Genomic DNA, 24265 nt, shown 5'->3' with positions numbered 1-24265 from the left:
AACCTTGTTTCAAAAAAAAAAAAAAAAAAAAAAAAGAGTGGGCCACCAAAAGGCTTGTTTGGAAAATGACCTGGGTAGGCAGCCATGGCCCTTGTGGCCTTCACTGTAGGATGGGTCTAGAAGTTGGGAGGAAGAAAAAGGCTGGCATCTCAGTTGGATTTTATTTATTTCCCCTGGTTTTCAGTTAGATACTTGTTCTGTCCCTGTCTCCCTCCATGCTCACCTCTGTTAAGAGTGCCCCTGTTTCACCCTCTCCAGAAAATAAGGCTCTAGTCTGCTACTGGGGTGAAGGGTCTCCTGGCCTAGCAGAGTGCAGGAGGGACACCCCAAGGCCTTACTGCCTCTGCAGCCTTCCCGCCAGCCTTGCTGCTTTGGGCCCATCTCTCCTCCTATCTGCAGAGGTATTTGTGACCAGTTCCTATGCCCCATAGGAGTTCTGTAATGTCAGTTGGGTTGCTGCTCAGTTTTCCTCACTGTCATCTGCTTTTTAGCTCTAAAATTTTGTTCCTATGGTCTCTACTATTATATTTGGCCTTAAAAAGTTATGCCTTAGTGCTGAGGGCAGTGGCTCACGCCTGTAATCCCAGCACTTTGGGACGCTGAGGCGGGTGGATCACCTGAGGTCAGGAGTTTGAGACAGCCTGACCAACATGGTGAAACCCCGTCTCTACTAAAAATACAAAAATTAGCCCAGCGTGGTGGCGGGTGCCTGTAATCCCAGCTACTCAGTAGGCTGAGGCAAGAGAATCACTTGAACCTGGGAGGCGGAGGTTGCAGTGAGCCAAGATCGTTGCATTTCACTCCAGCCTGGGCAACAAGAGTCCATCTCAAAAAAAAAAAAAAAAAATATGTGCCTTAAACACAACCCAGAAACCCTTTTTGTAATGTTTTAGAAGTAAATGTAGATAAATGCATATGTTCAGTCCTTCATCTCTGATCAGAATTCTTTTTATTTTCTTGTTTCATTATCTGTTTAATAGATGCTTGCTATAGAGAACTTCAAAAGTATAGAAATGTGAGATGAAGGTAAAAAACATTCCTTAAATTCCTGTAGTGAGAATCAACCACCGGTATCATTTGGGCATATCTCCTTCTGGTCTTTTTTCTGTGCATTTTTTAATCTTATAAAAGATGATTATTTCGGCCAGGCGTGGTGGCTCACACCTGTAATCCCACCACTTTGGGAGGCCGAGGTGGGCGGATCACGAGGTCAGGAGATTGAGACCATCCTGGCTAACATGGTGATACCCCGTCTCTACTAAAAATACAAAAAATTAGCCGGGCATGGTGGCAGGCGCCTGTAGTCCCAGCTACTCGGGAGGCTGAGGCAGGAGAATGGCGTGAACCCAGGAGGTGGAGCTTGCAGTGAGCCGAGATCGCGCCACTGCACTCTAGCCTGGGAGACAGCGAGACTCTGTCGCAAAAAAAAAAAAAAAAAAAAAAAAAGTGATTTATTTCATGTTTAAAATTTTATATTCTGCTCTAAGAAAAAGTGAAACTTTTTCCCAATGTCATTATAAATTTCAAAAGAATTATTTAAATAAGTGAATAAATGTATAGCCTTCTGTTGCAGGTTTAAAGAACAGCTTTTGGGTTGTTTTCTTTTTTTCTTTTTTCTTTTTTCTTTTTTTTTTTTTTTTTAAGACAGTCTTGCTCTGTTGCCCACACTGTAGTGCAGTGGCGCAATCTTGGCTGACTGCAGCCTGTGCCTCCCAGGTTCAAGCGATTCTCCTGCCTCAACCTCCCAAATTGCTGGGATTACAGGCAGCTGTTACCACACCCGGGTAATTTTTGGATTTGTAGTAGATTCAGGGTTTCACGATGTTGCCCAGGCTGGTCTCAAACTCCTGAGCTCAAAGTGATTCGCCTGCCTCAGCCTCCCAGAGTGCTGGGATTACAGGCCTGAGCTGCTGCGCTTGGCCAGTTATGTTTCCTATTATACCATGGCAGTATAGCTTTCTGCATATTTTGATTTTTTTTCCCCTAGTCAAAATTCCTGTAAGTGAAACTACTGAATCAAAGTTCCGGATGCTTTAGGACTCTTGATATGTTGCTAACCTGTACCAATCCGGTTTATCCGCCACTGAATGAATATGCATCTTAATGTCCTGTACTGTTAAGCAATATTAGTTTTCCCTCTTAAATTTACAAATAAGGCTGAGTGTGGTGGCTCATGCCTAAAATCCCAGCACTTTGAGAGGCCAAGGTGGGCGGATTGCTTGAGCTCAGGAGTTCGAGACCAGCCTGGGCAACATAGCGAAACCACGTCTCTACTAAAAATACAAAAAATTAGTCAGTTGTCGTGACGTACGCCTATAGTCCCAGCTACTCCAGAAGCTGCAGTGAGAGGATCACTTGAACCCAGGAGGCAGAGGTTGCAGTGAGCCGAAATCATGCCAGTATATTTCAGCCTGGGCAATAGAGCAATATTCTTTTCTCAAAAAAAAAAAAATTTTTTTTTAACAAATAAAAGAGTGGTTGCTTATTCTAAGTTACTTTTCTTTCATTGCAAATGATAGTTTTTTTACACATTTACTTTTCCTTTCTTTTGAAATATGTGTGTCTATCGGGGTCTTTGTGTTTCTCTTACTGATTTGTGTAGGATAAAGATAGTTCAACTACCTTATTCTCATACTTCGCTAAACACAGTAGGACTGAGAGTTTTGCAGGAATACCATAAACTGGTTCCTTCAGGGGCTGAGTTCTCAGATTTTTGATGGCTTTAAGTGAGAAGATAATTGGAGGAGACAAAATAAGTACCAAGCTCTGTGGCTATCCTTGTGGATTTTACATCCGTGGCTATGATTAGCGTGAAAAAACCCTTATAGCAATAGGAGAAACCTAAATAAAACAAAGTTTTACCACGCATTAGAAGATTCAGTATGTTGGGGGTGGCAGTTCTCCCACATTCATCCACAGAGCCATTGAGATGCCATCAAAATCCTGGTTGTTTGTGAGACTGGATGTGCTCATTTTAAATTCGGCATGGGCTCTATATTATGAGAATGGGCAAAATACTCTAGAACAACATTGCCTTCTAGATGTCAAAGGACTATCTGGAAGATATGAGTAGAAACAAACCCATGGTTATATGAACCTTGCTCAATGAGAGGAAGTCTTACAGAGCAATGGGGCAATTTTAGGAAATGTTGCTGGGACAAGAGGTATCCATGGGGAGAAATGAATTAGAAATTGGATCCTACCCACACCACACAAAAGCGAATTCAGGGTAAAGACTTAGATGCGGGGGAGGGAGGATTGCTTGAACCTAGGAGTTCAAGACCAGCGTGGACAACATAGCAGACCCTGTCTCAAAAAAAAAAAAAAAAAAAAACCCACAAAAACCCAAAACCTATATGTGGAAAGGAAAGTTACAGATTTTAGAAGAAAATACACAGTATCTTGTGTAAGGAAGGAATTCTTTAAAAATAGGTCATCTGCTGGGTGTGGTGGCTCACTCCTATAATCCTAGCACTTTGGGAGGCCAAGGCAGGATGACTGCCTGAGGCCAGAAATTCAGGCCAGCCTGGTCAGTATAGCGAGACTCAATCTCTACAAAAAGTTTTTGGCCGGGTGCGGTGACTCACACCTGTAATCCCAACACGTTGGGAGGCCAAGGTGGGCGGATCACGTGAGGTCAGGAGTTCGAGACCAGCCTGGCTGACACAGTGAACCCTGTCTCTACTAAAAATACAAAAATTAGCCAGGTGTGGTGGCGCGCATTTGTAATCCTGTCTACTTGGGAGGTTTAGGTAGAGAATCACTTGAACACAGGAGGCGGAGGTTATAGTGAGCCGAGATCACACCACTGCACTGCAGCCTGGGCAGCAGAGCAAGACTCTATCTCAAAAAAAAATAATGAAAAGAACTTTTCGGCTGGACCCGGTGGGTTATGCCTGTAATCCCAGCACTTTGGGAGGCCAAGGTGGGCAGGTAACCTGAGGTCGGGAGTTTGAGACCCCCCTGACCAACATGACGAAACCCCATCTCTACTAAAAATACAAAAATTAGCCAGGCATGGTGGCGCATGCCTGTAATCCCAGCTACTTGGGAGGCTGAGGCAAGAGAATCACTTGAACCCGGGAGGCAGAGGTTGCCATGAGCCAGGATCGTGCCATTGCACTCCAGCCTGGGCAACAAGAGCAAAACTCCATCTCTCTTTTGAAGTACATAACATAACAGTAACCTTTTCTCTTCATGTGCTTTTTAGCTCAGGTTCAGATTGAAGGAGATTTTTTGCCATGTTCCTTCTCTATACTTGAGGAACAGCCCATGGACATGCTTCTGGGACTGGACATGCTTAAACGGCATCAGGTAATTAAGAGCCTCACTTATCTTTTTTTTTTTTTGCATCTGCTTTTTGTAATATGGTTATTACATTATTTTTATTGGTTATGTATACTGGAAAACTAAGAAATATGACTTTTCAAACCTGGAAATGTCCTTAAATTATGTTGTTACACAAAGACTGAAATGATGTGTCAGTACAGATAGAATCTGTTTTTGTGAAATCTCTCTGTGAATCTGTTAAATCTTGCCAAATGTTTTGAGATCGTAAAGGACAGTTTGGTTCCCTTATATAATTTTCAGATTCTGGTTAGATCCTGATTAGTAGTTTTGTGATAACCTGACTAAAAGTGTAAGTCGAGTAAGTCTTTAGCATTCTCTGATGCTGATCAAACGGTACTTGGGAAGAAGACCTTCAAGGTTAAGGAAGGTATATGTTACGAATGAAAGTGTTTATTTAATACAGGGTGCATAATTAATACATTAATTTGTGTTGATATTTATCTTTCTACTGTAAAGCACAGTATTTTAAGATATACTGCTGCCATTGAAGAAGCAGTTAGTCCATTGGGTAATTAAGACGAGATTGGGCATGTTCAGGGTGGTAGGGCTATACACCCCACTGGGTACTTCACATTTTTCACAGTAGGGTTTTGTATCCAGTCAACTTGTCAGGTACACCCTGTAATTCCCATTTTTGGAGGCTAAGGAGGGAGGATTGCTTGAGACCAGAATGAGTTTGAGACCAGTCTGGGTGACTTAGTGAGACCCTGTCTCTACAAAAAATACAAAAATTAGCTAGGCGTGGTGGTACATTAGCTACTCGTGAGGCTGAGGCAAGAGGATCCCTTGAGACCAGGCTGCAGTGAGTCAAGATTGTGCCACTACACTTCAGCCTCGGTAACAGAGCAAAACCACAACTCAAAAAACAAAATCGAGTTAAAAACAATTGAAAATATAGCTGATCAATATTTTTATGTCACTGTTTTAAAATATTTCTGTAAAAGTAGATGCATCATAGTGATAATAACACACAGCATTCTAAATAGAACGAATGAATGAATGAATGAATGTATGTATCAGTAAAACCTTGTCACTGCCTTTTCTTATTTTTTTAGTCATGGTATAGACCTGTAGTCTCCACCTTTATAGATGTAAATCATGGCCGGGCGCGGTGGCTCAAGCCTGTAATCCCAGCACTTTGGGAGGCCGAGACGGGCGGATCACGAGGTCAGGAGATCGAGACCATCCTGGCTAACACAGTGAAACCCTGTCTCTACTAAAAAATACAAAAAACTAGCCGGGCGGGGTGGCGGGCACCTGTAGTCCCAGCTACTTGGGAGGCTGAGGCAGGAGAATGGCGTGAACCCAGGAGGCGGAGCTTGCAGTGAGCTGAGATCCGGCCACTGCACTCCAGCCTGGGCAAGAGAGCCAGGCTCTGCCTCAAAAAAAAAAAAAAAATTATAGATGTAAATCATATATGTGCACAGCTATCTATTAAGTAGTTATAAAATACACAAAAAAGGAAGTTAGCATTAGTATAGAGTAAAGAATACTGTGGAGACTGCCTTGCCTGGTGCCATCTTGGCTCACTGCAACCTCCGCCTCCCAGGTTCAAGCAATTCTTCTGCCTCAGCCTCCCAAGTGGCTGGGATTACAGGCATGTGCCACCACGCCTGGCTAATTTTTGTATTTTTAGTAGAGACGGGGTTTCACCGTGCTGGCCAGGCTGGTCTGGAACTCCTGACCTCAGGTGATCCGCCCTCCTCAGCCTCCCAAAGTGCTGGGATTACAGGCATGAGCCACCGTGCCTGGCCATTTGTGACTGGAGTTTTAAATTAAGGATCATAATGTTTCTGCATGGTGTTTTATCTGCTATTATTCTTTGGTTTCTTTCTTCTAAGTGTTCCATTGACCTGAAGAAAAATGTACTCGTGATCGGCACCACAGGCTCCCAGACCACCTTTCTTCCTGAGGGAGAGCTACCAGAATGTGCCCGGTTGGCATATGGGGCCGGAAGAGAGGATGTACGGCCAGAGGAGATTGCAGACCAAGAATTAGCAGAAGCCCTTCAAAAATCAGCAGAGGATGCAGGTATTTGGAATGGCTGAACTCTTCAATACTTGTTATTAATGGGTAAGCCAGGGAAATGTGGGCTTCAGAAGGGGTAGGAACCTTTCCAGTTTTTAATCAGTCTCATGGTCCAGTAGTAGATGTGTTCATTATTTGTCTTCTTAACCTCCTCCTTTGATCTTCCCTTTTTTTTTTTTTTTGGGAGACGTTGTCTCACTCTGTCACCCAGGTTGGAGTTCAGTGTGCAGTGTGACATGACTGTAGTTCACTGTACCCTTGACTTCCTGGGCTCAAGCAATCCTCTCATCTCAGCCTCCTGAGTAGCTGGGACTACACCTGGCTAATTTTTTTTATTTTTAGCAGAGATGGGGAGATGGGGTCTTGCTGTGTTGTCCAGGCCTATCCAACTCCTGGGCTCAAGCAATCCTCCTGCCTTGGCCTCCCAAAGTGCTGGGATTACAAGTGTGAGCTACCATATCCAAACCCATCTCTTAATACAGTAATAAAAAATTCTGTATTCTGGCCCAGTGTGGTGGCTCACACCTGTTACCCAGTGCTTTGGGAGGCTCAGGTGGGCGGATCACCTGAAGTCGGGAGTTTGAGACCAGCGTGGCCATGGTGAAACCCCATCTCTACTAAAAATATAAAAATTAGCAGGGTGCAGTGGCACACCCCCATAATGCCAGCTACTTGGGAGGTTGAGGCAGGAGAACTGCTTGAACTTGGGAGGCGGAGGTTGCAGTGAGCCAAGATGGCACCACTGCACTCCAGCCTGGGCAACAGAGTGAGACACTATCATAAAAAGGAGAAACATTCTGTATTTTAGTATTTCAACAGATTAAGAACAGCTAAGTCCATTGCTGTGTTTAAGATAGATTGGGGTTATTTTGCTTAGATACATTTTAGAAGCTTCCTAAATTTTTTTAGGAAGTTTTTTTTGTATGTTTTTGTTTTGTGATTTTCCTAAAGAAAATTATGACAGTAAACAGATATTAACTTTTGAGTCCAACAGTGTTTCCCTATTTCTTTCCTTTTATTAGGCCTATTTTATTTTATTTTATTTTTTGTTTTATTTTTGTATTTTATTTTATTTTATTTTATTCGGTCTTACTCTGTTGCCCAGGCTGGAGTGCAGTGACACAGCCATGGCTCACTGCAGCCTCAGCCTCAGTCTCAAAACAGGCTCAAGTGGATCCTCTTGCCTTAGCCTCCCAAAGTATTACAGGCATGAGCCACCATGCCTCTTAGACCTGGTTTATTTTGAAAGGTATCATTGCTACTGTGTGTAAGCAGCCCTAACTTTTAAAATATTTACTGAAAGTGCTGCCACCAAAGACAGAAGAACCAACAAAAAGAAGTATAAATTTTTATTTACCTAATTTAAAAAAAATTTTTTTTTTTGAGACAAAGTCTCACTCTGTCACCCAGGCTGATCCTCCCGTCTCCCCTTCCTGAGTAGCTATGACTACAGGTGCTTGCCACCATGTCTAACTAATTTATATATTTTTTGTAGAGATGAGGTTCTGCCATGTTGCCCAGGCTGGTCTTGAACTCCTGGGCTCAAGGAGTCCACCTGCCTCAGCCTCCCGAAATGACAGGATTATAGGAGCGAGCCACCATGCCTGACCAGCATAACTGAACGTTACTGAAGATGCATTGTTATGGTCTGAGATTACAGTATTGTTATCAGGCCGTATTAGCACTGTATATATTGAAATTGTGCTACCAAGTCTCAGTTGTTTAGCTTGTTTAAATGTAATGATGGAGCTAAGTTTTCTGGATAAAATGGGGTAACACAGTTTTGCTGAAACCCCCCATTTATTATAGAACAGTGACTTTAGGATATATTTTCTAGAAGCTGAATAGAATTTACTTTTGAGTTTGGGTTATTTTACAGTCTTGTGCTAGAATTATTCATCAGTGTGACTAGTGTCACACATTGCTTTTTCTAGTACAGTAAAATACTAGATTTACAAGTTCAGGGAATAGCTTTATCCTAAAGACAAAAGTGGTGAGAGTTGTAAAAACAACCAGGCAGCTTTTGCCACTGTTTTACTGGAGAACATTCAGATGTCTGTCATTGAGCTTTAGAATGGGTGTGGGTGGCAGATGGAGTTTTCCAGGTTGACTTTGTTCAGAATCAACCCCATCACCTTTTGACTTAGTTTTACATATAAAGTACAGTTTGAGTCAGGGTGTGGTGGCTCATGCTTGTGATCCCAGCACTTTGGTAGGCCGAGGCAGGAGGATCACTTGAGCCTGGGAGTTTGAAACCAGCCTGGGCAACATAGTGAGTCTCTGTCTCTACAAGGGAAAAAAAAAAAAGCCAGCCATGGTGGCGCACCTATAGTCTCAGCTGCTTGAGAAGCTGAGATGGGAGGATCACCTAACCCCAGGAGCTCAAGGCTGCTGTGAGCCATCGTTGCGCCACTGCACTCCAGCCTGGGTGACAGAGTGAGATCCTGTGTCAAAAAAAAAAATTGACTCCCATCACCTTTTGGCTCAAGTTTTTATATTAAGTACAGTTTTGGTTGTAAATTAAGTATTTTGTAGGAAGGGGGGAATTTTGAACAACCAGACAAACTAACTTAGTAGTTTTAATCTTACCAGCAAGGAAAGCTTGAATGAGTTTGACATAGTTCCTTACAAAGTTTCGCATTTGGGGTGTAATTTATCATCTTAATCATGATGCTGTGTGTTAATATGAGGATATATTATCATTTTATGAAATGTCTCTTTTTTTTTTTCCTTTTAACTTCCACAGTCTTGGTGCCATTATTTAAGAAACATCAGCTGATGATAGCAGTATTTTCTAACCTACTAATAACAGTTATCTTTTTTTGGTAATTACCTTATTTTAATAAAAGTTTGGGAGATTAAAACAGATACACTTATGTTTCCAGGCTTAGTGAAGGGGATGTACCAACTTTAAAGAATTAAAAGAAAATGGCTTTTTACTTAAATAACCTTTTGTTGCTGGTAGTATGGCTTGTGCTAATTTTTGTAATATTTAAGTAATGAAATAAGTCTACATATCAGGTCCTTTTTATTTAGAACATTGACTTCCTAATATCATCCGAATAAATACTCTAGACATAGTAGGTGAAAGTATTTTGTGGCCGGGCGCGGTGGCTCAAGCCTGTAATCCCAGCACTTTGGGAGGCCGAGACGGGCGGATCACAAGGTCAGGAGATCGAGACCATCCTGGCTAACATTGTGAAACCCCATCTCTACTAAAAAATACAAAAACCTAGCCGGGCGAGGTGGCGGCGTCTGTAGTCCCAGCTACTCGGGAGGCTGAGGCAGGAGAATGGTGTGAACCCGGGAGGCGGAGCTTGCAGTGAGCTGAGATCCGGCCACTGCACTCCAGCCTGGGCGACAGAGCGAGACTCCGTCTCAAAAAAAAAAAAAAGTATTTTGTAAAATAGTAGGTGAAAGTATTTTAGTAGAGATGAGGTTTCATGAGGTTTAGTAGAGATGAAACTTCATCTCTACTAAAAATACAAAAATTAGCCAGGCATGGTGTGGGCACCTGTAATCCCAGCTACTCTGGAAGCTGAGGCAGGAGAATTGCTTGAACCCGGGATGCAGAGGTTGCAGTGGGCCAAGATCACACCACTCTACTCCAGCCTGGGTGACAGAATGAGACTCCTTCTCCAAAAAAAAAAAAAAAATTAGCCAGGCATGGTGGCATGCACCTGTGGTCCAGCTGCTTGGGAGGGTGAGGTAGGAAGATCTCCTGATCCTGGGGAGGTCAAGGCTACAGTGAGTTGTGGTTGCACCACTGCACTCCAGCCTAGGCAACAGTGAGACTCTGTCTCAAAAAAAAACAAAAAACAAACAAAAAAAAGCTTATTTTTAAAATACTTTATATAAAATCTATATTAAAATGTTAAAATATATATATATATATATATATGTTTTTAATAGTAGGGACGAGGTGTCACTATGTTGCCCCAGCTGGTTTCAAACTCCTGACCTCAAGTGATCCTCCTGGACATCTCAAAGTGTTGGGATTGCAGGCCAGAGTCACTGTGCTCAGCCTGATGTATTATTTAAATACCGATGACAAAATAAAGAAGATAAGCTAGGATAGAATTTAATTAGGTGGTTTGTTTTCCTCTAAAATTGAATCTCAACTGAGAAAGAAATTTGGAAAGGGACTGTTAGATACGTTCACTCAACTTTACTCCATAAGAAGTTTTTTTTATCACCTAATTCCATCAGATGTATCTGCTTTCTTCACCTGTCTCACATTTGCCCATGAATTCTCTATGTGTAGAAACGTAAAATTAATTTCTTTACAAGATCTATTAAAAATCTGTTGAAATTAACAAATTGCTGTGTGTATTGTGAGAGAATGAAAGCAACCAGCAAATATTTTGGATGTCCAAACTACAGAAACATCCCCCAACTTTGAATCTACCAGTTCCTGATTTTAAAGATGCAAAAGAACGGAGACTATAACCCTGCATGCTGTGTGGTTTGCATTGTTAACCCAAGTTTGCTTGTCTGTTTCCTAATTCACACAGAGCGTCAGAAGCCATGATGCATGTAGTGTGTGTGTACTGCAGCTGGAGTGGGCCCCAGACCAGGTATTTATAGACACCATGTTAAGCCTTCCATCCAGTTGTCATCTGTGATCTGAAAGTCTGTATCTGCAGCAGTTTGGGAAGTTAGCGTTTGTCATTCATCATTTCACCTTGTTCAGTCTGGTTACAACTAGCCTATATGCATTTGTATTTTGGTATGCATACATGCATATGTAACATAAATTCCTGTTGAAAAATGTATTCGTTATTAGAACCATGCAAGAGGGAGAAAATCCCAGTAAAAACAGTGTCTATTATACCTGCCCCATCTTGGCTACTATAAATATCACATCAAGAACATTGGCATCACAACACTTTGTTGTTGGAGATAACTATGCTTTTATGGGTTTCATAAGTCCCTTTCCTCTGAAAAACTGAAAGTTACTTTTTTACATTACTGCACACAACTACCTGGAGTTATAGAGGGTTAGAAATTTTAATGTTGTTAAAGAAGAAATGGAAACTTAGGCCAGGGGACTTGTCAAGGATGACTCTGTGAACAACAATAGGAGCTAAGGCTTTGCTTTTCCTTCTGTCCTTGGCCTGACAGATTTTCAGGAAGCACTCTGCTTTCATTTCCTCTGATGTAAATATGGTAAACATCGGCTCGAGTACATTGATTTACTAAGAGGAGGAAAGATGGTCTTTTAAGCCATCATCATAAGACTTTGTAGGAGTTTGCAGGCTGGTTGGAATTAGATACATAGCATTTAGTTTCTCTTCTTTCTTTCCTTTTTCTTTTTCTTGTAAGGATAGGTTAAAAGCAGGCATCGTTTAATTATTATTAATATCCACTGTCCTCATCCTCTTTTCCTATCATTCTGTAAACTGACCTGGTCCTCCACTTCATTTAGGACTTAGGCTAGTGAAACTGACCTTCTCAGCTACAGGAGGATTATATGCAACTTTTTTAGTACAAAATTAATTGAGGGTGTGTTCACCTTGACCTCACTTGTTTATAACTAACACACAAATACCAGAAGGCCCTTACCATACCTCTTTATGTTGCTTACATGGATATTTCACTACAATGCATTGATTTTGTTAACATTAGTTCAAAATTCAGCCTCTTCCAGAGTCAGCCTTAGGAATTTATAAATAAAACTAATAACTGTTAGACATCTGGTGGGATGAAAATAAAAAAACTAATAACTGTGTTTCTAGACTCTAATGGGCATAGCCTAAACTGAGATAAGCGCAGTTTTCCTTTTTACCCCTAAAGTATAAGTAAGGTAAGGTTGTTTCATGGGAAATCAATAGCTTCCTGAAACAGTGCTTTGTCTTCTCGTGCTGTTAACCAGTAGTTTATTAGAATGATTTAAAGCCATTTGAATATAACTGCTTTGCTTCTTTTTAAGATCAAGCCCCCTTGTTGGATGTTAACATTTAGTACTGAGCATTTGAGTTGCATCTGCCCTAATAATTGTATTTTGAAGTGATTTTTGTTACTGGCCTTTTGATTTTTATTTATTATTATTATTATTTTTTGACCGAGTTTCATTCTTTCATCCAGACTGGAGTGCAGTGGCGCAATCTTGGCTCACTGCAACCTCTCCCTCCTGGGTTCAAGCGATTCTTCTGCCTCAGCCTCCCGAGTAGCTGGGATTACAGGCACCCGCCACCACACCTGGCTAATTTTTGTATTTTTAGTAGAGATGAGGTTTCACCATGTTGGCCAGGCTGGTCTCGAACTCCTGACCTCAGGTGATCCACCTGCCTCGACCTCCCAAAGTTCTGGGATTACAGGCATGAGCCACTGCACCCAGCCCTTTTTGATTTTTAATTAAAGATCTTACAATGGTCGGGCGCAGTGGCTCTCGCCTGTAATCCCAGCACTTTGGGAGGCCGAGGCAAGCGGATCACCTGAGGTCAGGAGTTCGAGACCACGTTGACCAACATGGAGAAACCCCGTCTCTACTAAAAATACAAAATTAGTCAGGCGTGTGGCGCATGCGTGTAAGGGAGGCTGAGGCAGGAGAATCGCTTGAACCTGGGAGGCGGAGGTTGCAGTGAGCTGAGATGGTGCCATTGCACTTCTGCCTGGGCAACAAGAGCGAAACTCCGTCTCAAAAAAAAAAATCTTATGTGCATAGAGGTCAATTTTTAACTGAATCAGTGGCAAAAGAAGAGCTGGAACTCATGTTTAATGATATCATTATGATGCTTACACTGAGCTAATGTTTTAGACTGTCATCTTGTTTTGGTGGCCATTAAGTAGCAATGAATTTAAATAGTCATTGCCAGTTGAAAAACTATTAATGAACCATCTCCCTCCACATTCCCCTTCCTTTAAAATACTTAAGTATTCTTAACTTAGTTGCACACTATTAATGTGATAAAAATTTACAAGCCTTTAAAGTTGTATTATTTGGTAGGATGACGATTGTGATTTAATCTGCTGATCATTCGTTTACTTTTGTACTCTGAGTCAGCTGCTCACCCAGTTTTACCATGATTTTTGGAAAGCTTGGCTAGAAATAAAATAGAACATTTGTTTCTGTGTCCCCAATCATTATGTTATTTCTTATTTCTCTTTATAATTCCCTCTCTGTCCAGGTATACCTGGTTTTAGACTTCTCATTTGTAACCTCAGTGTTCACAATTGAAACAAAAAAGTGCGTTAGCATGAGAATCATTCTGGTGCAAAGATTCTCACGATTTGTAATACCCTTAAGAATCACCCAAGGAGCTTATTGAAAATGCACATTCCTGGATTTACTCTCAAGTATGGTACCCCAGTGTCTGCATACATCACAAGCATCCCTGGTGGTTTTAGGGCAAGTGGTGAAAAAAATACACTTGGAGAAACTATTCTAGAGTTGTAGACTAGACTAGGGAATAAAGAAACATAAATGTCCTTCAGTCCTGAGCACTAACCCTGCCATTTTGTGAATGCATGTTAATGGTACTTAATCATATTGAATCACAGTGTGCATATTTTATTAAGAACGCATCTACCTCTTATTCTGATGTGATTGTCTACCACAATGAGAAAGTAATTTTAAAATCATTTCTATTTGTATAAGAGAAACTCGAGTTTGAGGACCTTATTTTATTCTGCCCTATTTAGATTTGTATCCTCTGGTAATTTAGTGGCGTTAGTTACCTGCTAATTAATATTTTTCCTTTCCCCTGTGTTCCATATAGAGAAAAGCGGTAAAGAATCTACCTCACTGGGAATGTCATCATTACCAACTTCAGATGGGTTTAACCATCCAGCCCATTCTTTAGGACAGAGTCCTGATACTGGTAATCCTATGAGTCTTGCTCGCTCTGTCTCTGCTTCAGTCTGCCCTATCAAGCCCAGTGACCCAGATAGCATTGAACCTAAAGCTGTGAAGGCTTTGAAGGCTTCAGCTGAATTCCAGATAAACTCTAAAAAGAAAGAACATCTTTCTTTACAAGATCTTTGCGATCATGCTTCCTCAGCAGACCATGCTCCAACAGACCAGAGTCCAGCTATACCTATGCAGAATTCATCCGAAGAAACAACTGTTGCAGGTAATCTGGAGAAATCTGCTGAAAGAAGCACCCAGGGCCTCAAATTTCATCTCCATACAAGACAGGAAGCTAGTTTATCTGTCACATCTACTAGGATGCATGAACCACAGATGTTTCTAGGTGAAAAGGATTGGCATCCAGAAAATCATAACCTGAGTCAAGTGAGTGACCCTCAGCAGCACGAACAAGCAGGGAATGAACAGTATGAGGTTGCACAACAAAAAGCTTCACATGACCGAGAATATCTTTGTAACATAGGGGACCTTGAGCTTCCTGAAGAAAGGCAACAGAATCAACACAGAATTGTTGATTTGGAAGCTACGATGAAAGGAAATGGGCTCCCACAGAATGTGGATCTTCCAAGTATGAAGAAAAGTATTCCACCTTCAGGATGCAGTGGCTGCTCAAATTCAGAAACACTTATGGAAATAGATATAGCTGAACAGTCCCTAGTTACTGTGCTTAATTCAACAGGCAGGCAGAATGCCAATGTCAAGAACATTGGTGCATTGGATCTCACTTTAGATAATCCCTTGATGGAAGTAGAAACATCAAAATGTAACCCTTCATCTGAAATTTTGAATGATTCCATTTCCACTCAGGATTCACAGTCCCCAGAAACTAATGTTGAAATATCTGGAACAAATAAAGAATATGGCCATTGCTCCTCCTCTCCAAGTCTCTGTGGCAGTTGTCAGCCCTCTGTGGAGTCAGCAGAAGAATCTTGTTCATCTATAACGGCCGCCTTGAAAGAACTTCATGAACTTTTGGTTGTTAGCAGTAAACCAGCTTCAGAAAATACATCTGAAGAAGTAATCTGTCAATCAGAAACCATAGCTGAGGGCCAAACCAATATTAAAGACCTTTCTGAAAGATGGACCCAAAATGAGCATCTTACCGGGAATGAACAGTGTCCACAAGTCTCCTTTCATCAGGCCGTATCTGTATCAATGAAGACAGAAAAATTAACAGTTACTTCATCTGACACTGGAATAGAAGCTGTAGAAAGTGGAAACTTCAGGAGTCTAGGTGATGGTCTGTCAACTGATGAGGAAGGTGTCCCCAAATCGAGGGAATCCATAAACAAGAACAGTTCTGTCTCTGTAACCTCAGCTAAAACATCTAATCAGTTACACTGCACCTTAGGTGTAGAAATTTCACCCAAACTTTTAGCAGGTGAGGAGGATGCACTCAATCAGACTTCTGAGCAAACTAAGTCTTTGTCATCCAGTTTCATATTGGTTAAAGACTTAGGTCAGGGCATACAGAATTCAGTAACAGACAGGCCTGAAACCACAGAAAATGTCTGTCCTGAAGCTTCGAGGCTGTTACTTGAATATGAACCACCTACCAGCCATCCATCATCAAGTCCTGCCATTCTTCCACCATTGATTTTTCCTGCTGCAGATATTGACCGGATTCTCCGTGCTGGCTTTACTTTGCAGGAAGCTCTTGGAGCTTTGCATCGAGTTGGTGGGAATGCAGACCTTGCACTTCTTGTTTTGCTCGCAAAAAACATCGTAGTTCCTACATGACTATGGGAAAGTGGGCTAGACTGTTGTCCATTCCCTTTAAACAAAAGAAAGCTCTCTCTATACACACACACATACACACTCACCACATATACAGTGTATGTAGAAACCTGCAAGCAGAATGTTGAGCCAGATTTTTTTTAAAGATTTTTTTCGGCCAAAGTAATTTATGATCTTTTGTCCGATGAATTTGTCTATCCTACTTGTTAAAATTTAGGCCTTTTTAAATGTATTGGCAGTATGTGCATACAAAAGCTTTTTATTCTCATTAAGATGTATCCTGGAATAAAATGGATGGTTTTGTGTATAGCATACTGTTTTAGAATGAGAGTAAATGCTTTGAAAAGCAAAAGCCATGAGAAATCCCACTACCCATCCAGCTAAAAACAGATTAACTCTCCATACTGTGTGTGTCTGTGCTGATGGCAAGGTATGGCTTGCTGGCTCAGTTGTCAATTTGGAAACTTTTGACCACATAGTTTGGTGTTTGGAATTCTACCCAGTGATCTGTGTATCATGAATCATTAATTATAACAGGAAATTGGAGAATAATTGAATACCTTATCGTAGAGTGGTATGTTTTTATTTGTGTGTTAGGATTTGACATTTTAATAGGGTGAGCAGGAGGGTTTAAATCTTGGGCTCCTTTGTGCATCGCAGGCTGCTGCATGGATTGCCATGAATCCTTATTACGTTGGATGGCATATTGTGGGGCAGTTACAACGAGAGTGAAACATGGTGCTATCCAGATTTTTAAAAGAACAGAACAACCATAATTCCATTTGCAGATGTCAAGAACTGTGAGGGAAAAATAATAGCCTAAACACTGGAATTTGCTAGAGTTTGGGTTTGCTAGCATCTCACTGATAACACCTCAACCCTTAATGACTCATGATGGACTTAAGTTCAGGAATGGATTGATTGCCAGCAGCTTATTTCCTTTCTAGACTCATCTTCTGCCAGGAGGTTCTTTAAACGCTCAGTGTGAGCTGTAATCTGAGTGAGATACTGAAGTGTGATAACCTTGTCAGTAGTTAATCTTGGTGCTTGGAATGGTCAGTCTATTTGGAGAGTGTCCTTTGTGGCAGTGGTAATAGTAATTACAGTTTCTGACTTAAGTGGCCTTGGTAGAGTTTTCCATCTTTTTCTTTCCTCAGGAGTTTCTTTTTTAAGCAAAATTCATCATATTTGTGTTTACCATGTCAAGTTAGAGTGGGGCATAATATATAGTGTATTTATTGTGGCCTTTTTTAATATAAGGACTAGCCCTTGGAAACCATCGTCCTGTGGGCCCCACTGTGCAATAATCCTACTGGATAGGTTTTAGATCATTCTTTCCTGGCAGACTGCTCTCTTGGGTACCTAGCAGGAATCTGAAATCTTGGTTTTATTGAAAATAATTTTGAGATTCATAATTTCTGATTCTAGATTATAGTTTGTGACATGTTTGAAACAGACGCTTCGAAAGAGTGATTTCTCAACTTAGTGTTAAATGATGTTGTCCGAAGTCTGACTCTTTGTAAGCTTGTTCGTTTCATCAAATTTTAAGTCATTGAGCACAATCAAAATGGAGGCTCATATCTCAGGAGTTTTTGAAATTTTAATTTAGGGGCACTTAGAGACATTTTTTTCTACCCCATCCAACTTCTTTCTTTCCTTTTGCTATGATGTTTGTATGTATGTTATAAGACCTTAGTGACGGGATGGCAAGTCACGTAGATTCATCATGATCCTTTATGTAGTTAGGCAATGGTTGACAGAAGGAGTTGTAGTTTACTGCTTTTCAGAGGGCGCTAAGAACAACAGGTCAGCCAGGTTGTCTTTAAGATGTTCTTTTAGACAGCTGCACATTGTAGACCCTTTCGCCTGCCCTACACCAAAGATGTACGATGCACTAGGAAACTGCTCATAGGATTTCTGTCAACTGACTTAAAGCTGTGATTGTAATTAAATAGTTGGTGCTATGATTGATGCAAAATATAGTAGCAATGCAATGGGACCCTGTATTTGCTTTATGGGTGGTGGTTTGGGAATGTATTCTAAGCTTATAAATCTTTGGAACCACGGGGTGGGAAGGGTGGGAGAACTTAATGATGACAATAGACTCCCTCCTAAAGGACCTTCCGTATAAGCAGGCCGAACCTTGGAGATTTGGGAAACAGTTCCAGGTGGAATATATAATATCAGTCGGGGAAAGATTTCATTAGGATAGCTTTTTGTGTATGTATATGTATATTTATTTTTAGGAATAGATCTATAGTTGTACATGAATTCCTGTTAGGAATACTTTGAATGAGCTTAACCCACTTGCCAAATATTCTTGTCCCTTCCATCATTTTATTTTTGATATGGGGTCTTGCAGTGTTGCCCAGGCTGGACTCAAACTCTGGGGCTCAAGCAATTCTTCCACCTCATCCTTCTAAGTAGCTGGGACTACATAAAGCCCAATGTATAATTGCTTTTGATTTTTAAAATCATCTTGCCCATCATTTTTATAAAAATTAAGCTGTTTAGCCAACACGGTGAAACCTCATCTCTACTAAAAATACAAAAAATTAGCTGGGCATGGTGGCACACGCCTGTAATCCCAGCTACTTGGGAGACTGAGGCAGGAGAATTGCTTGAACCTGGGAGATGGAGGTTGCAGTGAGCTGAGACTGCGCCACTGCACTCCAGCGTGGGTGGCAGAGTGAGACTGTGTCTCACCAAAAAAAAAAAAAACGAAGCTGTTGACACTATTAATATTTTGGATGACTTAAATGTAGCAGCTCTAGAATGCAAAGGGTATATTAAGGAGCATTACAATAGCGGACGTTCATTGTCAGCTTTTTTTCAATTAAGAGCTCCAAAAATGCATAAATTATGGGTTAACTTCTAAGAATACAATCAAATCCTTGTGAATTCTGGTTGCCAACAGTAATAACCAGTAATGGGCACCTTTACTGGACAGCTCCTTTACCGTAACAAGTAGTGGGCAGTTTTGCAGTCAGCACTTACTGCAAGGGTGGTCTCTGTTTCTTCACCAAAGAGAGATTTTCCTGTGTAATTTGTGCCATTTCCCTGAAGTTGGTTCCTGAGCAGAAAGATGTGCTTAGTAACCAGACAGCAGCTTTACATAGGTTATAGATTTTGGTCACTGATGCTGTTAAGAATTATTTCCATACCTGTTCAGGGCTCCAGACAGCCAGTAACCTTCATCCCACAGTTTGGGCTTCAGCTATTAACACATAAAGATAACCAGGTGCGGCTGGGCGCGGCGGCTCACGCCTGTAATCCCAGCACTTTGGGAGGCCAAGGCAGGTGGATCACGTGAGGTCAGGAGTCTGAGACGGTCCTGGCCAACATGGTGAAACTCCGTCTCTACTGAAAATAAAAAAATTAGCTGGGCGTGGTGGTGCATGCCTGTAATTCCAGCTACTCAGGAGGCTGAGGCAGGAGAATCGCTTGAACTTGGGAAGCAGAGGTTGCAGTGAGATCACGCCATTGCTTGCCCTCCAGCCTGGGCAACAAGAGCGAAACTCCATCTCAAAAAGAAAAGATAACCAGTTGCTTGGCAAAGGAAGCTGGAGAGATGGTGAGTGCATGTGTTAAAACTCTTCTGCCTTGCAACCCACATCTAGAGCTCCCTGTCTCCATATGCACTAAAGGGAGACACAACCCTGTGTGTTTTTCCCAAAGCATGTCTCTAGCAAGAGGGTACATAGAAATGGAATACAAGGCTTTGTGCCACTGATTTTATGATAACCAGTTAATGTGGAATTTGCTGGTTGTCTTACTACAGCTTTCTATCTCCAGTGAAAGCCATAAAAATTTAGGTTAACTGTCAAGCTCATGTCTATATATATATATATATGTAAGCTAGCATATACATATGGTGATTGACAAATATAGTTAATTTTATATAGATTTAAAAGCAAGGGATTTTTATATCTACAGACGTACTCTTCACTTATGGTGGCTTTTATCCTGTCACGTATATAAATATATATATATATATAGCAAACAGCCTTGCAAATCATCGGCCAGAAAAGCCTGCAGGGCGTTGCAATGGCCTTTTCCTACCTGTTTGCCACCTGTGGTGAGGGTGAGCAGGATGATTGAACTGCTGCATATTTCAAACCTGTTATCACTGGCAGTGTGTCCCAAGAGAAGCTGACCAGATTATACATTCTACTGTTCTCTAGCACAAATACCAAAAAGCCAAATTTCCCCTTTGGATTTGGTGACTTAGTGAAGTCTGTGGCTGACCTAGAAAGACACAGAGTTATCAAGAGTTTCCCTTCCTAGAAGATGAATGTTACCTTTTGTGTTAGGAGGTACAGAAAATAAAAGTAACTTTTTTTTTTTTTCTTGAATTGCTAATTCCTCTTAACAAAGTAAATTCAAAGCCTGTCCTTGAGAACTGGAAATGTAAAATAATGGTTCAAGTTTTACACCTTAGTGATTCCTCGGTAGGTGTTACTAGGAGTTCACTGAATGAACTTAGGAGTGAACCTTCAATGTGCTTGATTTTCTTTTGTGCCTTAGTTTCTCTGAATAGCAGAGGCATCAAATTTTGGTGGGGAATGAGAAGAATATTAGGGGAAAGTTTGAAAATAGCTCTCCTGGAGATGGAGGGCACACAAGGTGGTCCTCAGGCTCACCTTGACTGAGTTGATTTCACAATTATCCTGCATCAGATCATTAGATTTCCACAGTGCTAGGATTATAATAGGGATTTTTGCATCACCAAAAACAGTTTTTAGATGTTTATGTTCTTTGTTGTACTATCAGTGTTGTGCTGGTTAAGGGAGAGAAAAGTTCAAGAAAATCTTACATATTTGAAAGGAAATTGGTTCCTTTTGAAGGCTATGCAACATGAGTCTTTGAACAAGAATTCCTTGCTACTTTGATTCATTCATCAAATATTGAGTGCCTATGTGTGAGGCACCGGTGAACTCTGGGGATTCAGGGGTAAGTAAAACAGATTGGAACCCTACCCTTGTGAAGCTTTCAGTCTAGAAGGGAGACGTGAAACAAATTTTAGCTTCAAAAGCAACATCTATTTTTGCTGTTAGCGTGCATTTATTTTAAAAGAGTTACTTGGTTCTGCTTCAGAGCAGACTGGGAAAATCAGGCTTACAATGGAATCAGATGCTGTGGGCCTAAAACAGCTCTTTAAAAATACATATTTTTTAGGCCAGGCACGGTGGCTCACACCTGTAATCCCGGCACTTTGGGAGGCCAAGGTGGGTGGATCATGAGGTCAGGAGTTCAAGACCAGCCTGGCCAATATGGTGAAACCTTATCTCTACTAAAAATAAAAAATCAGTTGGGCATGGTGGCACATGCCTGTAGTCTCAGCTACTCAGGAAACTGAGGCAGAAGAATCGCTTGAACCCAGGAAGCAGAGGTTGCAGTGAGCCGAGATCACGCCACTGGACTCTAGCCTGGGCAAGAGTGAGACTCCGTCTCAAAAAAAAAAAAAAAAAAAAAATTTTTTTTAAATGGAATCAGAGAAACGAACAAAAAAATGTAACATGTATAAATGCCTGAGGAGATCAGTTATTGAGAAATCCATTTACAACGCTGGAGGAGAGGGGGGTGGCCAGGAAAGAAGTGCAACAAATGAATGGAAGATGACCCTAAAAATGCACCAGTGACAGTCAGTCAATCCATCAGACCGCCTCACATGCAGGGTAGAAACATGGGAGTGTGCTGCAGCACATCCTCGCATCCCTTTGTGAGCACGGCTGCTCCGGAACACTGACCATCTGGGCTAGCACGACGTAGCAGAGGGTTCTGCAGGATGTGCTATTTTAAAGCAGCTGGGTGCAACTTGTGAAAACGGGAATCTAGAGCAGAACATGTAACCAGCAATGGCTGGGATTGGTGGACAGGATCGACGGGAGCATTTGAGGCTCTACCAGGCCTGTCTACAAGACAGCTTCGTCAAAGGCACATTTTTTAACCTGTTAAATAAATGCCACATATATGTTGTAATCCTGAAGCATACAGGTAGAATTTCTGGATCATAACTAGTGACTCCTGAGGTTTACAGTTAGAAAATGTTCTCAAAAGTTTATCCGTTATGTATTGATGATTGGTAATCTAGACCCTCTGGAGACTGCAGAACGTGAAAGGATCCAGCTGACAAGTTTCAGGGCACTGTCTTCTGGAGTGAAATCTGCTAAGAAAACGGTTCAAGGGCATGGGGGTTAGAGAGTGTTTCTTTTACCTAAAAACATTAAGCTAGCTATGGAAGATTGGGGCCGTGGCGGCATGAAATACAAAATTATTATAATTTATACAGAACTAGGTTTCTTTATGTTCTGTAGGAAGGTTTTCATTAGCTAATTTGGGAAGGGGGGCATGCTGCAGTATTTTTTTTCCTAGGAACATGCATTTCTGATGGGAAGTTAATTTTGTTTACAAGAGTTAGTTTTACACACAACCCTGAATGAATGTGTCTGTGGCCTAAAAATGGTAGACCTGTATTTCCTGCCAGAGGCAGGCAGATTTGTTTAATGATTCCTTCTGTCTGAGATTACCTGATGCTGACCAGACTTGTTTTTCCTTTCCTCAATCTTCACAGCTTTCTGAGTTTATGCCACCCATCCAAGACCTTCCCATTTGAATGACTAGATTTCCATTCTATCCCCTGATCATCCTTTTGAAATAGTTCTAGTGATAAATTCAAAGAAATTCAATATATTGATTGAATTTTATTTTTTTGCTTTGTATCTACAACAAAAATTGATTTGTTCTTTTTTATTCCAAATCTCATCTTCATGGCAAGTTGGGCTAATGGACTTTGCACTCGAGAAAGGTTTGTTTACCAGTTTTGTAGCCATGTTTGGCAAATCTTAGCAAATAGAAACCCCGTCTTTTCTTTTCCTTCTTTATATGTTCTTGCAGTTACTCTTATCTTGCAAGATTTTCTGACTTCTTTAAGCTTTGAGACTACTGCATCTTAAAAGAAGAACAAGGCTGACTGGCAGAAAGTCTTGCCGGTGGCCCTGTCACTCCCATGATGCTTTGGTTTTGAGAGTTGGGAAAACTCTGAGAACTTTAAGGGAACCAAACTCAGGAATCCCAAAATTGGTGGCATTGTGCCATTCGTTTAGGGGCTGAACATAGGACCTGTCTGAAACTGAGTGAACTAGATGCATTTGGGTTTGAATTTTTGTCACATACTGAAATGTAAGTCAGCCCTAAATAAAACACTTTATTTTATTTTTCTTTTTTTTAATAGGAACTTTCTGAAGAAAAAGTGGTGTGTAAAACATTTGATATTTAAGACAATAAAGTTTTTATCATAAGACTTCTGTTTGATCAATTTCTTTTAAATTGAGGTGGTCACTTCAACTAGACAAGGTGGTGTCCTTGTCTCTATCTCCCTACCCCTTTAAATAATGTATACCCAGACATTGTAATTTATGGCGTGTACCCAAACCCCAGAAGAAGTGGGCCTCAGAGCCATTAACATAACTTCCAGATTAGTACTGCAGGGGGACAGCTCCCTGCTGATGTAAAAGGTATGCATTTTGGTCCAGGCATGATGGCTCCCACCTGTATTCCCAGCACTTTGGGAGGCTGAGATGGGCAGATCACTTCAAGACCAGCCTGGCCACCATGGCAAAACTCCATCTCTATTAAAAATAAAAAAGCGGGACGTGGTGGCATGCACCTGTGGTCCCCACTACTCAGGAGGCTGAGGTGAGAGGATTGCTTGAGTCCGGAAAGCGGAGGTTGCAGTGAGCTGAGATCATGCCACTGCACTCCAGCCTGGGCAACAGCAAGACCCTGTCTCAATTATAACAATAGCAATAGCGTATGGTGGCCAAGAATAGAGCAAGGCTGCTTGGGTTTGAGCGTTGCCACTTACTGGTTTCTATGAGTGGGTAAGTTACCTAACCTTTCTGTGCTTGAGTTTCCTCACTTGTTAAATGGGGACCATCAGAGATTATGAGGCTTAAATGAGTTAATCATATGAAGTGCTTAGAATACCTGGCACAAAGTACGTGCTAATGAGATGTGAGCTGGTATTCACTATATCACTTAAGGGATTTGCGGATGCTACATGGAATTTGCAGAAGTCAAGTGCTTTGTCTAATAGACTGATGTAGGGAAAGGGCTTTGCCACCTGTAGGTTCCAGGCTACCAGGATTCTGCCTTTTTCAACATGTGGTTTCCAAGATTGCCTTGGACGTCAGCATCCAGCTGGTACACCAGGGAAAGAGGTTTTATGTACCAGGCCTGGAAGTGGTGTGCATGACTTCTCTGCCCACACTCACTGGC

The 24265-nt window shown here is 41.4% G+C and overlaps 1 protein-coding gene across 3 annotated transcripts in view; it reads left to right on the top strand.

Moving 5' to 3' along the window:
* The window catches only part of DDI2 (DNA damage inducible 1 homolog 2), a 52583-nt gene extending 29295 nt beyond the window's left edge, over window positions 1-23288 (top strand). The window contains exons 7-10 of one of the 3 annotated variants that reach the window (XM_037985002.2): window positions 4211-4314; window positions 6192-6381; window positions 10893-10955; window positions 14100-23288. In XM_037985002.2, coding sequence (XP_037840930.1) covers window positions 4211-4314; window positions 6192-6381; window positions 10893-10909 — 311 coding nt within the window. In that variant the 3' untranslated portion in view covers window positions 10910-10955; window positions 14100-23288. Of the gene's footprint in view, window positions 1-4210; window positions 4315-6191; window positions 6382-10889; window positions 10956-14099 lie in introns of those variants that run through there. The other 2 variants (XM_073007819.1, XM_073007820.1) reach the window with 2 other exon arrangements.
* The last annotated feature ends 977 nt before the right edge of the window (window positions 23289-24265 follow it).

The sequence above is a fragment of the Chlorocebus sabaeus genome, chromosome 20 (genome assembly GCF_047675955.1).
Source record: "Chlorocebus sabaeus isolate Y175 chromosome 20, mChlSab1.0.hap1, whole genome shotgun sequence".
NCBI classification, from domain to species: Eukaryota; Metazoa; Chordata; class Mammalia; order Primates; family Cercopithecidae; genus Chlorocebus; species Chlorocebus sabaeus.
This window is presented reverse-complemented; position numbering and strand designations above follow the sequence as displayed.